General features: G+C 41.0%; 1 protein-coding gene across 1 annotated transcript; it reads right to left on the bottom strand.

Moving 5' to 3' along the window:
• Window positions 1–2106: 2106 nt before the first annotated feature.
• opn4xb (opsin 4xb) lies at window positions 2107–15175 on the bottom strand. Its single transcript, XM_086206261.1, has 9 exons — window positions 14192–15175; window positions 10712–10845; window positions 9865–10068; window positions 9513–9684; window positions 9211–9372; window positions 7662–7769; window positions 7394–7559; window positions 5823–5969; window positions 2107–5595 (listed from the first exon to the last, which is right to left on the bottom strand). Exons 1-9 carry the CDS (start codon window positions 14356–14358, stop codon window positions 5188–5190), a joined length of 1668 nt encoding a protein of 555 aa, XP_086062387.1. The 5' UTR covers window positions 14359–15175; the 3' UTR covers window positions 2107–5187.
• Window positions 15176–16336: the final 1161 nt, after the last annotated feature.

The following is a 16336-nucleotide window of genomic DNA, read 5'->3' on the forward strand; positions in this document are numbered from 1 at the left end:
GTGGGTGGGTGTTTGTGTGTAAATACAGTCTATACGTCCCACTATTTATTACGTCAGAGAGGTTGCGTTTTACTGGTGGCTGCTTGTCTGTTTGGATGTTAGCAGGCTTTTGTAAAAATGTAGTGGAGATTCAGGTCAAACGAAGAACCCATTCCAGTCTGGAACAGATCTTAAGTGAAGGCCATAGTTGACATCACACACACACACACACACACACACACACACACACACACACACACACACACACACACACACACACACACACACAAACTGAGAGATCCAGTGACATCCTAAAGCAGTGTGTCTCAATATGTACAATTTCATAAAAATCTAAAAAAAAAACTGGGATCAATTTCAGTAATTTCTCAACTTTCAAGTATTTTTGGACCTTTGGGGAGATGGTTTATGTATGTAACCATGCTGGAACCTGGTTAATCTGCCCCAGACATATGTACAGCGCCATATCCAAAATGCTTGGTGTAGTTGGAAAATGTCCTGGTTTGAGTAGTTGGTACATGAAAGCTTTCTATTTGGTTCTTATTTCCCTAGTCAAGCACTAGCTTAGCACCTACCTCGGGCAGCTCGACCTCTCAAGCTAGCTTTACTCAGGAGTTTAAAAACACTCTCACAAACGTTTAACCAAAAAAATGTCACCAAATCAAACAGCTTCTAGAGTTTTGTGGGTGTTCACTCACACTGTGCAGTCTGTTGCTTGTGTTTCTCAGTCCACCTTTGATGTCACTGTCACCCACCGACCTCACGGTAGTGACCTCGTTACAGCCAATGAGCTTGCGGGAAAGTTACCTTCTCATGCCTGATCGCGAATATTTCTATTTTCAGCATTTCATGTCATTCGTGGACAGGTTTTTTGGTTGTTTTTTTTTTTAACTGAAGGCAGCTGTATAATTTTTGGGGTGTTTTTTACTGTTTTTTTTTTTTCCAATCTATATTTTAATTGACTTAAAAAAATTGTTAGAGGGACTTCAAATTGAAACCAGATTACCAGACAGAAAAAACAAAAACAAAAATCCTTCTTTCTACACATTTTTAGAGCTCCATCTATTCTATTTTTTCTTCTCCTTTTTCAACCAGTTTTCATGAAACGTGACCTGGTAACTCCACGTCAATATCAGACATTTACTTGGATGAAAAAGTTACAGAGCTGTTTTCAATGATTGTAACAGCTATCTCGATTTTTTTTAATTACATTTAAGCTTCTATTTTACATATTGGTCATTTGAGATGATGTAAGCCGTCACATGAGAGTTCAGTGTCCAAGCAAGTAATTGTCTTACTTGCAATTTTTTTATCAGCTTACAAACTATGTACAATTTAAGATTGTGTATAGGGAAAAAGAAAAAAAAATCTTATGAAAATCAATTGATTAAATGAGGTACAAAATGTTCAGGGATGATTTTTCTCTCATCAACTAGCCAATCAAAAAAGTGTTAGCCCTCCTGATAGAAAGTCCCCCCCCCCCAGCTGCCAAAATATGTGACATCATAACTGCTTCTCATTCCCTGGGCGACTCAGTCATTTGTTGAAGGGTTACTGAGGATAAAGTTCTCCCTTCACGCCTGTCTGTGCCACCACCAAGAGACAAGCATGTGTCTGTGCTGCTTGACTAAATGACATAAAGGGCTTCATTGCCCTCTTGTGTTGACTCTTGTTATAATATAATAACTGATATGTTCCAGCTCTGCCAGCAACAATCATTCATCAATCTCATCGCATGCACCGAATATAAACGTGTCTGTTGTGTACATCTGTGCGTTGCGTATCCATGTGTTTGCATGTCCCTGAGCAGGTGTCCGCTTTGCTCTGACAAGTCCAGCACTTCACCATTGAGGAATGCCAAGACATGCGTGACCCTCCGTGAAAAAATCATGTAATTCACTGCTTCTCAGCTTGGCCAGTAGGGGGTGCTGCAGACTTTGCCACATAGTAATTGAGAAGTTTTTTGCTACTGTGCAGGTTTATAAAACTATTTATCTGCTTCCATGGCTGCTCAGAATCTCTCGGTGGATTAGGAATAAATTACAACACGAGGTTTTCACACTTTTTCCCCAAACGTTTACTTGTGATAACAGATGAGAAATTGGGTAATCAATTTACAGTGGGAACGTGAATGATCGACTACAGTTATTATTAGCAGTGATGGGGGCCCTAAAAATCACATTTTACTCAGGGTCCAATGATGTCTTGAGTGGCCCTGGGGTTTCTTCATAATTAGAGACAATTTAAAATTATTAAATGTGTAAAAATATTTGTATGAAGACATTTTATTGTGAGGCATCAACTCCTCTCTACAGTCTCCCTCTGGCTCCTCTGTGGCGTTGGGTTGATAGCTGTCAAAACAAGGTACAGAAGTGACAGATGAACATGACGCTAAATCAGACTTCACATGCTAAAATTGGACCTTAAGCCAATGGTACTGACGCAACAAACAAAAGCAGATATATCCAAAACAAACATGCAGATTTATTTACTCTGAATCATCAGCTTCCCTTTATCTTTGTGAGGCGCAATTCAAATACTAAACGTCATATTATTACATACAGTATTGTTTCTCATGTACACAACATTTAAGGGGGGGATGGGGCATAAAACATAGGCTTTACGCATAACTATTTAAAAGAGAAATCATATTCAAAAGTCTCCCAGGGTAAAATTGAATGTTGTGTGACACTGGTGCTGTAATCCAATTTTTGGAATTTTTTTTTTTTTTAAATGTACTTGAATCTTTATGCATGCTAATGTACAAATCATTTGAAAAATACTTTCATTAAATGTGCAAAAACAAAAATTATATGAAGTCTGGAAATTCTGCCTTCCTCCTCTGGGAGATAGCAAACAACTGTCGACATGCTTATGTCAATTCTTCCATCCACATCCAAATCAAAAATCTTTTATCAAATTTGGTCTGATAAGGGACACATTTAATCTAGCAGAGAACTAACCAGGAGAACTGTAGACGCCCCAGCCGGTCTAAATCTCATCATCAGCATCAGCATCATCCGGGCAGCATGAGAATCTCGCCACAGACACAAAATCCATTTACTTTGAAATGTGGAAAGGTTTAACCAGCGGCAAGAGGAATGTTGAGCATTGCATGAGCTCATTTAGCGAGGAACATTCAGTTATATGATGCATTACGTTGCATGATAGTGAGAAGGTTGACTGGACTGACACGCCACTTAGACATGAGGATACAGGTGACACGTCTCTGCTGCTGGCTCATCAGAATCTTAATGCACTCTTCAGGTTGGCGACATTTTACTCCAAGTAGGATGTTAAGATTATTAACATGGAAAAAGTGCCATTTCCATCTGACAGTTGATGAACAAGTATCAAATGATGGAAGTCAGCTCTCAGAATAAAGGTCAGATGGTTCAGTGATCATTTGATGGATATAGCCATCTCAAAACAAGAGAACCTGCCAGCGATTGACAGGAGAGTCTGCCTGAACAAGCAGAATGAATTTATGAAAATAACCAATCAAACAGTAACTGTCTGTGGCCTATAAATGCCTGTGCTTCCTCCCTGTTTGAAGCACACAGTCAGATCAGCGGCAAAAACATGGCAGAATTCACAAGCAACAAATACAGTAGGAATAGTACCTTTTTTTCAATATAAATGGGAGATATGGAGAGTTCGTTACACACTTTTAGACATTAGATGTCACCAAAAAGAAAATGAAGAGGATTCATGACTGCACTTCAGAAATGGATTTGACTTGTGTCCTTAGGCTTGTGTCTCCCTGCCAGTGAAAACTTGGAAGGTCCACATTGCCAAGAGGAACTATGACCATGAGACAAGAGTTATGTATACTTTCAACAAATGCTGACAACCATTGATTCACTCACTGTGTTTTCCTTGGATGATGACCTTGTTCTGACAAGTTATGTGTGATAACGGGTGTGCAATGTTGATGAGATAACATGTTTATCAGAGGCCTCAGAAGAACAAATTAATAACCATGGCAAGTGTCCTCTTCTCAAAGAACACACTCACTTTTTGGGACTTATTCACCATCCTCCTCTGAGCCAGCCAAACATTTATGCACCCGTCTTTCTGCCGTGTGTGCATTCGAAAGCTGAGACCCACAGAGAGCAGCTGACACCTGGTTAGCTCAGAGCAATGTTTAGGGTAGCGGGTATGCAGGTCAGGATCGCTCCATCCAAGTCATCAAATAGATAAGGATCAGGGTCTTGGATTGTCCAGCATATAATATTCAAATAATATTCATAATAAAGTACTTTAGGACCAAGAAAAGAGAGATTATATTGGCTGGGTGCCACGGTATACACTAACATTAATTATTTATTGTTCATCTACTTATCAGTGAGAGTTTACACTTTTTTTTACCAAGTTATTATTTGTGTCAACATCAGTGTTCATATAAGTTCAGCAATTTTGTTTCTCATTGGTTATTATTGTTAAATTCTCACATTCTGCAACAGAAACAATGTATCAGCATTCCAAAGAGTACCTGCCATCGGCTGGCCTGCTCTCCAAATATTGGCATCTGCACTGAAAAATTGGTTGACTACTGATTTCAAATGGTTATTTCCTGGTCATATTTCTAAAACAAGTTGTACTGGACAACTTTTGGAGGAGATACTGTAAGCTTACACTTTTTATCTGCAACAATTAATCGCTAAGCTAACGAGCCACCTGTGAGTCTCAACTGCAGTCTGGTATTGGAGAGGTCAGCACATAAGTTCCAGAAAATGCGTTTTCCTCCAAATCTCACTTTGGCTACAAATTCTTCTGTTGGCTTGAATAGCAGCGTGAAGGATGAGACGCTCAAGTGTGCGACCTGAGCTCGTGAAAATATCTTGCTATGCTTTTTATTTCATAGATTTTTAAAAAAGTCTTGTTTCATATTCAAAGCCGGTTATGTCTTTTCATTGTTCATGTCGTCTTGTCTTCCATCAACCAGAGCGAAAGCTGAGGTTAAAGGTAACAGACTGCCACTTTGTTCTTGAGAAACATAACGTCTTACGTGTCTGTGTGCTCGCTGTGGTTTGCAAATGCATAAAATGATTTTCAGGATCGTGAAATGGAAGTTGATCAAATACCAGTACCTGAAGTGAAGCGCGTGTTTTGGTTTAAAATTCTATACATCATACAGTTGTAGCGGAGAAGAGTAGAAGGCTGGTAAGTCAAGGGACTCTTAATGGGTCAAGATAGTAACTCCACTGCCTCAAAGACTTCCGAGGAGAAGTTTAAGCTGACAAAGACATTGTTCTCCATTGCCTCAGCACTGTCCTCCAAGCCGACACTGTCATGGTTCATGAGGCTGCTTTCAGATGTCGGACTGATGACAATTATGCGTGGAACGCCCTCATGCCACTTTGGCTCAGTTGATGATATTCTTCCAAAACTCAGAGAGTCGACAGAGTTGCTCTTGTGGTTGCTGAGCCTATCGGTGATGTTGCCTTTCTCCTCCCCAGCATCTGACATCTTAGTGGTCAGACTCTGACTCCGCCTCCTGGTAAGAACTAGCAGGGGGAGAGTGGCGGTGGTGAGAGAACTAGAAACCAGTTCATGGTCACAGGTGCTGGATGAGTCACTCACGGTACATGGATGCTGGCAATGAAAAAAAAAAAAAGACATACAAACACAAATAAATGTGCATAAGAGCAAAATCAGTTGCAAGATGTGAAAGCATGACTGAATGAATGCATGCAGGGAAATAATATATAATTAATGCAAACACGTAAGCAATATGATGCCAAATAAACAAAACAAAACAGCAGTTTCATAGATGACACAAAGCATAAACTAGTGGACTTTCCCATGTTGGGTTTTCTCACCTTCTCCACTTTATTGGTCTTGGTGTTCTTCCGCTCTAATTGTTTCTTATGGGACTTTCTTCTGCAAGATTGATTGTACGACGACACGCTTCTGAAGGAATCACCTGATTTCCTCCCCAAATGCTCCATTTCTACATCTTTCAACACCTGCAGGACACAATAGAACTCATCCCATCTCAGTTGTGATGATCTCTCCTCGGGTAAGTATGCAATTATGTAAATCCATTTAAAAAACATCGATTTAACCCTCACATACTGTTCAAATCCCTTACCTTCACAGTATGGTCCGGGTCAAAATTGACCAGGCCCAAGAATTGCCCTTGTAGCAAGTATTTTCAGTAAAGTTAAAACCCCAAACCTGTTCATAGTGTTTAAATGACGTTTGCTACTTCAGAAAATGATTGATTCGTCCTTCCTGAATGTTTCAAAGGGCAGGGAAAGTGCATTTTTTTAAGTTTTAACACCACTTGTGATTGGTGAAATACATATTTTGGAGAAGAATATTTATTACACAGGATAATTTCATGTAATAAAAAAAGTCATATTGATTTGAATTTATTCTATTCCATCCATCAACCATCTATTTTCTTCCGCTTATTCCTATTAAAGGTGGAGCCTATCCCAGCAGCTTTCAGGCGACAGGCAGGGTTCACCCTGGACAGGTCACCAGTCCATCACAGGACCAACACATAGAGACAGACAACCATTCACACTCACAGTCACACCTACGGTCAATTTAGAGTATCAATCAGCCTCGTCCCCTCTTGATGTCTTTGGACTGTGAGAGGAAGCTGGAGTACCAGAGAGAACCCACACAAGGGCCTTTCCAAGCTCCTCCAAAAAGAACCTCCTCCAGTTCTCCTTGCTTGCCCGCCAGGTTGGGTTTAGCTCACTCCAAATCACAAATACATTGTGCATGGATACGTCAATGATGTTGAGGAATATGACAAGGGGCCAGTGGGCGGTTTTCCTCTTGCAGCTGTATGTGCCTGTGACTTTAGCAAGATTGTCCACTCTGCCCTTTTGGCATTGTAGTCAAGGATGATAGCAGGTTTTCTGTCTTCCCGAGTGCTCACTTCTGCAGCCTTATGTAGTTTGCGCATGAGGATCACATTCTTGTTCTTCTTCGGCATGTATGAGACTACTGTGGTGTCCTGAGTAAAGGCACACATAGAAGAAAAGACCTCTCCTCCCCTTGTTGCAGTTAGGGCACGTGGCAGCTCAAGTTTGTTCCTCCTCACAGTGCCAAACATTGTGATTTTTTTCTTCAGCAGCACCTGACCCAGCTCATGAGATGAGTCCTCTCAGCCCCTCTGTCATTTCCAGTACAACCCACTTCAGGAAAAGTCATCAAGTTTCAGGCTTAAAGAATGACGTTTAGTGTGTTTTTACTACTGTCATAAGTCAAAACGGCTCAAATTTGACCTGAACGGCACCGGTATTTAAGGGTTAAATATATCTCTCTGAAAAGGCGAAAATAAAGCCAGATCAATGTTGGTCCTCTTACATTAATGACATGACATCTTAAAGGTTACCAACAGTTGGTAGAAAAATCACTCTCATCCACTTACCATGTCAGTAGAATTAGTAGAAATAAAGTGAGTCCTTGAGGCTGTGGACTGTCTACTGATGATGGAGTCTCTGAAAGAGGACTCGCTGATGGAGGAGGAGATGCATTCTTTCCGAGCGGTGGGAGACAGAAACCATAAGCATGGAAACTTCTCTGCCAGAGTCATCCTTAAGAGACATACAAAAGCTCAGTTTAGTTTCAAACGATTACAATGTAACAACAACAAAAAAAGAAAAACAAAAAAATCAAATGTCATGACCTGAGTTTACCTGTATTTGTTGTGTATGATGGCGTAGATGAAAGGATTGTAAATAGTGGAGGCTTTTGCTATAATGGCAGGGACAGCCTTGGAATATGGCGACAGGATGTTAGCATGCCTGGAAAAGACAGACGTACAGAAAAAGAACTAATGGAATGTCTTTCTATGTAGTTTGATAAAAAATAAATAATAATCCTGTACTCATTCGTTTGTAGTGCGACAACAACAAAAAAGCCAACCACCACAGCTTGAAGTTCCCTTTATCTCTTGCTATTATGTTACATAATCAAGGGTCAAAATGGTTCAGGGATGAGCCAAAATGTGCCTGCTGCCACGGAGGGGTGCTTAAATCCATCTGTTTGTGTGTGTATGCGTGTGTGTGTGTGTGTGTTTGTGGTACAGACTTCGCCCTATGAATGAGCAGAGGATATAAAGCAAAGTTCAAAGTTGCAGCTCTACACCCATCCACACATCTGCAGCCACTGTATGCATCAGGAGAGATGTTGTTAAGTACGTGTTGGATAAGTAGAGGACACATGAGCAACCTCACCATCTGTTGTATGTCAATCATCCAGGGATACTTGGCTTCAAAAATTATATAACGACATATTCAATGTCACTTTGGAGAAACATTTCTACCCAAATTTAAGTCAAACATTATAAGTCAAACATTAGCTGACACATTGAACTTTAGCATTAAGGCTTCATTACCGCAGGTTGCTTGTCTCAGCGTTTGAGAGTAAAATTGATAATTTATGCCCCCAAAATAATTGGGGCGCTGCTTGAAAAGTATATATTTTTAATGTAATGTAGTTTACCTGTGTTGTAATGTAGTATAAAGCGGTTCAAGATGCTGCAACTGAATACAGTGAGGCAAATGTCTCTAGATTATCACTGAAAAGTCTGCTGACATAAATCACAGAATTGAGAAATGAAGAGATGGGCAATAAAGATACAATTATTTCTTACAGTCGGCACTGTGCCACTCTTTCAGATTGTTGCATGTGTCTATTAGTGTAACCACACTGAATAATTTGATATGTTTGGCTTAAAAAGATGTAAATGCCATCTTTATCTTTATCCAACACTCGTGTTTTCAAGAAATACAGGCAAAAAAGGAAAATGGTAGCAAATTTGCCTTAAACTCTCAGCGGTATCCATGTAAAACTTCAAATATTTAAGCCTTTTTATGGCAGTAATATGTTAAGCATGTTAACAAGTGGAGCATGCAGAAGGAAGAGCCTATCTCTGCACTTGAACTGAGGGTCGAAGGACAGACAGCATTACCTTGCACAGACCCTGGAGGCCAATTGGGATTTGTGATTTGGGGCTACAGTATACATACAAAATTTGATTTGATCTGATCTGATTAAAAACCCTTGCAGCGTGAAGTCTGAGCTGAAAGATATACAGAGGCAGAAATATGCTCTGTGACCTCTCATGTGAGCTGAAAGTCACAGAGACGGTCACCTTGTCTTGGGAGGACTTTGTGTTTGTGTGTAATTCTAATCTAGAGGCACATGTAGCAACAGCTACAGTATTTGAAGTTGTTTTCATACCCAGCCCAGGAAATCAGTGTGACGCAGGCGTACGGAGACCAGGAGAGGACATAAACCACGATGACCACAAATGCAATCTTCGCCAGCTTCCACTCACTCCTGATGGACTTCTGCTGGATTAATGTAGATTTTCTCACCTGAGTCCCCAGTCTTTCCACCTCTCTAAGAAAAAAAAAAAAAGGATTCCAAAAATAAAATTCAAGTTGTTTATGACAGTATGGATTTTATGAAATTTCAGATTACTTATACATGTCACCTCAAGTGCAAAATGCTGCAGACATTTGCTCTTGTATGAGATTTACCTGCCAGTCTTCCTTATAGCCAGAAACATGAACAGATAGCAGTAAAATATTATCCCCAGTGGAATGAAGAACACAAAGCAGCACAGCATCATTGTGTAGCTCCTGTTGGCCAGCGTGTATGTGACATAATCCCATGTACATGATGTCATCAGACCCTCGGGGATGTAGGAGCCTAGAAGTCAGAGGTAGAGCGAAATCTGGTCAGTTATCAAATTCAGAGCATGTTATTTATACTTCAATATTTTTTTATTTTGCAGTAATCCTCTTACACAACAAGTAATGTGTGTATTAGAAAGCTTCACTTCTGCATCGAATAAAGAAATGTCTGACAGAAAGGATGGAAGGAACTCACTCCAGCCAACCAGAGGAGCCAGACTCCAAGCCAAAGAGTAGAGCCAGACCATGACGATGGCCAGCGTGGTTCTTCGTTTGGAGCTCCAGTGGATGGCCTGCAGTGGCTTGGTGATCACCAGGTAGCGGTCGATAGAGATGGCCAGGAGGTTGATCATGGAGGTGATGCCGAACAAAGCCCCGCAGAAAGCATACATCTTACAGCCTGCAGGGAAGGATTGAAGATTTAGATACCAAGTTTTTACCAACCAGCCTCCACCAACATGACGCCATCATATCTGGAACTCTGAATTCGCCCCAAAATCCAAGTGTTCTCTGTCCTGTCTTCTAATATCCTATAGATTTACACAAACATCCATCCACCACCTTTTTGAGTTATCCTGCATCAGGAAAACGTGCATGATGGAGGTTGAAAATAACTCGAAACACATTAAAGAAAGATTTTTTTAAAAATCAAACAAATATAGAAATAAAAGAGTTTAGTACAGTTAAAGTACAGTTGCTGAAAAATAGAAATACGCATTTGTTTATTTGTCAAATAGTGTTGTAATCTTGACGCATATCAATTTTATTAATCTATTCATTTACCTATATATTAATAGCTGTAAAATTGTAAACGCAAATAATGATTTGGGAAATAACTTAATATGAAAATAAATACATTTGATGATGATGATTCATACCTTTATTATTAATCAAATTACTAAAGTGTCTATGTGTCTATGCGATGCGGAGGTCAGTTTTCCGTTGAATCTGATGCAGTTTTAATCCTTCATACTCAAGAAGCTCTAAAAGACAGCAGAGAACATGGGAGTAGACGGTGGAGTGATAGCACAGAGCGGAGTTACCCATCTCTCCAAACACCCATTCCTTGTAGAGGCAGTTGATGAAGAAGATGGGTGACTGTGTGAAGGCCATGAGGAAGTCACTGACCGCCAGGTTCATGATGAAGTAGTTTGGCAGGTTTCGGAGCTTCTTGTTGCTGCACACAAACACACACACACACACACACACATTAATATACACATCATTTCCCCCTCAATGGCCCTGAGCTTTTGCTTCTGCTTAGTTGTAGGCATCAGTTTTACTAGGAACGACTGAGTTCTGCTGGTACTTCACATTGTTGGATGGTGAATCCCCTGAGCTCCCGTAAGGCTTGTCGTACACATAAACAGCAGAATACCACAAACTAGAATTGTTTTTGAATAAAGGGCTCTTGTAAAAAATGTAGGTGAAAAAAGGGGCAGCTTAATATTTAACTGAAGTTAAAGGTAGCCTAAGATCGACTGGCTGTAGCACACATCCATCCGCTGATCCTGAAGACTCTCACACGTTCATAAACGGGTCTCAAATCTGAAATGCTCTTTGATTAGTAAGGTTGTTCGTACAGGAGCCCGTCATGCTGCAAATGCTGCATGTTGTGTTCAGACTGTGAGTGCTGCGTGAGGCTATTAAGCTCATCAGAACTCATGTTGCTGTCCAAGTATTTTAAATTCTCTTACACGACTCCCTCGGGACGGATACTGCTTTACTGCACAGTACACGCTAAATGCACTAACATGTTGAGCTCTACAAATGAGATGCAATCTGAAATCTGTTATATGACACATTTTCAAATCCCACACAAACCGAGTGTGATCCTGTTCAGCGAGGAGGAGGCAGGAGTCACGCCATCACGAGGTATGCACTTACACATTTGTTGTCTGAATGCGTACCTTGCACATACGCTAGCTAGCAGCTCCCTGTTGAAACATTAAACTCTGTGTGAACCTATGGTCATACCAGCTTGATTAAGCACCACATTGACCCGCTGTCTGCTCCTGCAGCTATTTATTTGAATGAAGTCTGTTTCTGTTTCTCCTGAATCGTAACTGGCTGCTCACGGGCCTGATCGGAAAACAACACATCTCTTAAGTCTTTTATCTGTGTGAACATTTACGATCCGCTGAAGCTGCAGACCTGAGCACTGAGAACACTTTGACAAGGAGAACTTTTGGAGTGGTCCCCCCGGGGTGTGGTGTGTGTGTGTGTGTGTGTGTGTGTGTGTGTGTGTGTGTGTGTGTGTGTGTGTGTGTGTGTGTGTGTGTGTGTGTGTGTGTGTGTGTGTGTGTGTGTGTGTGTGTGTGCGTGCGCGCGCACCCGTGTATTTTTAATTGTTGACACTGCCTGCCTGGCAGTGTTTAACTGCCAGGCAGGGAGGAGAATTTCTTCACAGTAATATTCTTAATTAACTTTTTATTTAGTATATTTGTATTTGATGTTTGGTTACTTGTGAATTATAGAAAAAAAGTCTCAGATAAAGATTGAAGTCTAGTCTGCCCATAAAGCTGAATTATTTTCAAATAAGCTGTGAAAGTTAATTATGAGATGTTGTGTTCCGTCCCTTAAGAGAAATTTACTTCCAAAGTTAATTTTTGCAGAAATAGAGCGAAGCCTTTGATCGCTCTGCACATTCAGCCAGAGGGCGACACCAGTAAGGCACCAGTAAATAAATATTTGCGACACAGAACGGAAGAAGAGAGATGATCGATATGTTTGAGCATCAGCGATGAGATTTACTGTGTTATGGTATTGATTTTGACAAATGCATTTAGTTTTGGGGTTTTTTTCTGGGTAGAACAAGGTGTTCAGAACACAGCATATGTGAGTGAAAACACTGCGAAATCATTTTTACTGCCACAGACTTTAATCTTTATGATAATTCTCATTTATTTATTCATTCAGTCATTTATTTGCTTCGAAAACAGTCCTCAAAAATTAACTAATAAAGCGCTGGGATTTAAAGAAGAGGTGGGAGGGGATCCTACTTAGCTTAAATGGGTAAAATGCGTAACAAAATTATATTGGGTTAGGGGACAGGTTGTACTTACTAAGTGAAAAAAGGGAGCTAGTGACATAAAGTAGGGAATATAATGATGAATAAAACAAATTATCAGGGATCAATCAGTTTATTAAGTGATAAAACTATGCTTAGGCTCATGGAAGAAGGCACTGCTGGGCAAATCTCCAGAGAAATAATGCAAATCAATGCAATATCCTCTGGAGTGATGGAAATTGTGTGTGTATTGTACTGTACTGTATCGTGTGTGTGTGTGTATGAGTGGTTATATCATTTCTCATGTGTCAATGTGTGTGTGAGTGTGTGTGTGTGTGTCAGTGCATGCGTGTGCATAATACTACAGCATTCACTCCATTCTTATAAAATTATCATATAAGGCAACATCAAACTTGAACCACATCCATCCGTACCCGTGTATCATCGGCCCCCTCCCCGCCACCCCGCCCACCCGTTTTTCTTGGAACCTGTAATATTGTCTGCATTTAGCATTCAGTAAACACAAATGATCAACACATTTATATAATGTATCTATTGTTATGGGCAGATGGAGTGTAAAAGCTCTTGATAAGACCACCCTCCCACACACACACACACACACACACACACACACACACAAGCACACGTACACAAACACACACGCTCCCTCTTTGACCCAATTTCTGCCTCGTGAATCAGTTGAGATCAGTCAGTAGCGCATTCAGAGGTCACTCGTCTCCAAATTACACAACACATAACACACAGACCCACACACACACACACGCACTCACACGCTCCCTGTTGGACGTCTCACAGAAAGTTTAGAATTGCCCCCTCCCCATCCTTTCAGACTGACATGCAATATGAAATATGACATAAAATAAAGATATTCCTCCGTCTTTGATTTTGCCTCGTGCATATGATTCCAATTTCACTGCGGAGCTCTCTTGACTGTCACGGTACATTACATCTGTGGAGAAATATATAATACTTTTTTACAGAAATACTGATTTACAAGGGATTCAGTTGTTCATGCATTTTTTCCATGCATTCTTGTATTATATAATACAATGCTGGGTGGGTTTATGTCAGAGGAATTTAGTGGTTTTCTTGTGCTCAAGGGACAAACTGGAAATAAGAAGAGTACATCTGAAGCAAATCGATCTAAAAAGAAGTTTGCATTTTGGGAGTAAATAATCTCTCTTGCACCTGCTGCATGTGTGGATGAATATTTGCATCAAAGTTCATTCCTAGTTTGAATTTTTTCCTCTTTGATGATTTTTGGCGACGATGATTTTATTCATTATCAAACTTGCCGTCAGTCTCTCCATCTGTCTGGCTCTCTGTCAGATCATAGCTCATCTGAGTGAGTACAACAACACCTTGGGGCTCTGATTAACACAGCGACTCATATTGTACGTACAGTTGCATGAGGCTTGATTTGTTTTTAAAGCTCAGAGTGAACCCACTGACAATAACAAAGAAACGTACACACACACACACATATACGCACCTATAGAAGGCAAACATTACCAGGGCGTTGCCTGTGATGCCCAGCACCCCGATGACAAAGACGAAAATCGCAACAATGTAATGAGCATGGTCAGGTACATCCACCTTGGTGAAGAAGCTGCTCTGAGTGTGAGCTTTCTCCGGCTCCATGCTCTCACTGGACCACATGATTCACACACCTCATCGGGACTGTCAACCAGGCAGGACACACTCGGTTCCTCAGTTTGTAATCCGCTTCTTTTTGTTTGTTTAGGAAATCCATAGTTGTGTCACTCGTGGAGATGTACAGTGTCGTCCTCAAATTTTCATGCATTCAAGTTTTATCAAGATTCACTTTATAAACATGCAAAAAACAAAAAAAAATCACATCATGAGCTTTGCATCCGAATGTACAGGACAAACTGTTCTGCAAAGGTGTGAAATCTCACAACCATTCGGGTCCAAATGTAACAGACTGGGAAAAAAAAAAAAACGCAGATTTTTTTTTTTTTTTAATAATGCCAAATGTTACCAAGTTGTACAGAAAAATTGTAAAACCTGAAAAAAGAATAATCTTGCTCTCATTTCTTCATCCATCAGATGCTTTTAACAGCTGTGCACACACTGGTTATCTCCAAATTCAGTTTTTAGAAGCAGCATCCTGTCTGTTAATCCCTTCGGTTTGCAGTTCAAATCGTGTCTTCCTCCTGTAATCTGAGAATGTTCCCTCTTTGTTACGGTTATTCGCTTGATAATCTCCAGCAAGTTACCCGCCACCGTGCAGGCACTTTGCCCAGCACTCGTGTCACTGTCTGTCCACTCAGTGTTCGCCCGCAGCTTCTTCACCCATCACACCAGCTGTGCACAAAGCTCTGAATCAGTGTCCCCTCTCTGATTATCTTGCCAACTAGCAGCTCCTAACCTCTCTCACTCTATTTCTCCATCTCTCTCTCTCTCTGCACCCCTGTCACACTCCCCCTCTCTTCCTCTCTCGCCCTCTCACTCCTCAAACACACTGCCTCTCTCTCTCCCACCCTGCCCACTCTTCATGTAATGCGGCCCAGCCCTGAGCTCTAACCCTTTCACCACCAGATTCTTACATAACACACGATGCTTACTAGCACTAACACAATCAAGTGCCATATGAAACTCAGACATTCATCAGACTCTTTTGCATCCAAGATATACACACATCCTTTCACATCTGCTGACCCCTACCAGTCAGCAACTTATTACAACATTCATTACCAAGCTGACGAGCCAGTGAAACCTCTTGCATGCATGCAGGCGCTCTCATGCATGTGCCACAAAGACTGCATGTCTTCCTCTGCGAGCGACGTACACTCCGCTGCGACATCATTGTGCTCACGGTCACTAACATGCATGAACTATTTAAGATCACCCATGGGAGCAAGAAACTAGTGGCCCTCCTATATCTTCCCAAAATTATTCAGCCTGGCTGCAGCTCTTACCTGTGAGAGACACATTCTAGTACGTGCTCATGCTATACACGCACACTTCCCATCAGCTGTGGAAACAAGTTAAGAAGGTGCAGCGTTAGGGACAACTTCATCTTCATCCTCCCCAAAGCTAAACTACTGTAGTGGAGTCATCATTGAAGCATCACTCTCAATCAAATCAGGACCATCATGAGAGAACATTTTCCTCATATGTGGGTTTTTGTCATCTCCGAGTTACGCAGTGGCGGTGTTTAAAACATAACCTATCTGCTAGGATTACGTCAAATACAGTATACACCCACGTAGATTCAGGATGAAGCGTATGCAGTCATTTCAAAACAATTTACATTTTTTAACCACTGAGACCTGGAAACCATCGGTTTATTGTAAATAAGGCAACTTGAGCATGTATCAGACGTGTGTGTGTGTGCATGTGTGTGTGTGTATAATATTGTCTGCGCTGTGCAACAAGGTTTGCTAGTGGAAAGTATCATCTTGGCTGGGAACATTTTGAGGACAAACCCACTGCGAACGTTCGGAGGATGGAGGTGTCCGGCGCGCTACATCTCCTGGTCATTGCTTTTTATGGTGTTGGGGAAGTTTGATAAAAGGAGATGAAGAAAATCGAGGGAGGTGAAGAACGCTGAGCTTAGATAGAGATGTCAACTAAGCCCCTACAGCAAGGGATTGCCTTAATCTGCACACTG

The sequence above is a fragment of the Aulostomus chinensis genome, chromosome 6 (genome assembly GCF_037954235.1).
Source record: "Aulostomus chinensis isolate RoL2024-O1b breed Wild chromosome 6, RoL_Achi_v1.0, whole genome shotgun sequence".
NCBI classification, from domain to species: Eukaryota; Metazoa; Chordata; class Actinopteri; order Syngnathiformes; family Aulostomidae; genus Aulostomus; species Aulostomus chinensis.

Bases quoted from the DNA above. Each gene is read 5' to 3' on its own strand.
- opn4xb (XM_086206261.1), bottom strand. From the start codon at position 14,358: ATGTGGTCCAGTGAGAGCATGGAGCCGGAGAAAGCTCACACTCAGAGC. The intron at 10,069-10,711 runs GTAACTCCGCTC...CCTTCCCTGCAG, and splicing joins ATGGGTGTTTGGAGAGATGG to GCTGTAAGATGTATGCTTTC. The intron at 9,685-9,864 runs GTGAGTTCCTTC...TCTGACTTCTAG, and splicing joins GGCTCCTCTGGTTGGCTGGA to GCTCCTACATCCCCGAGGGT.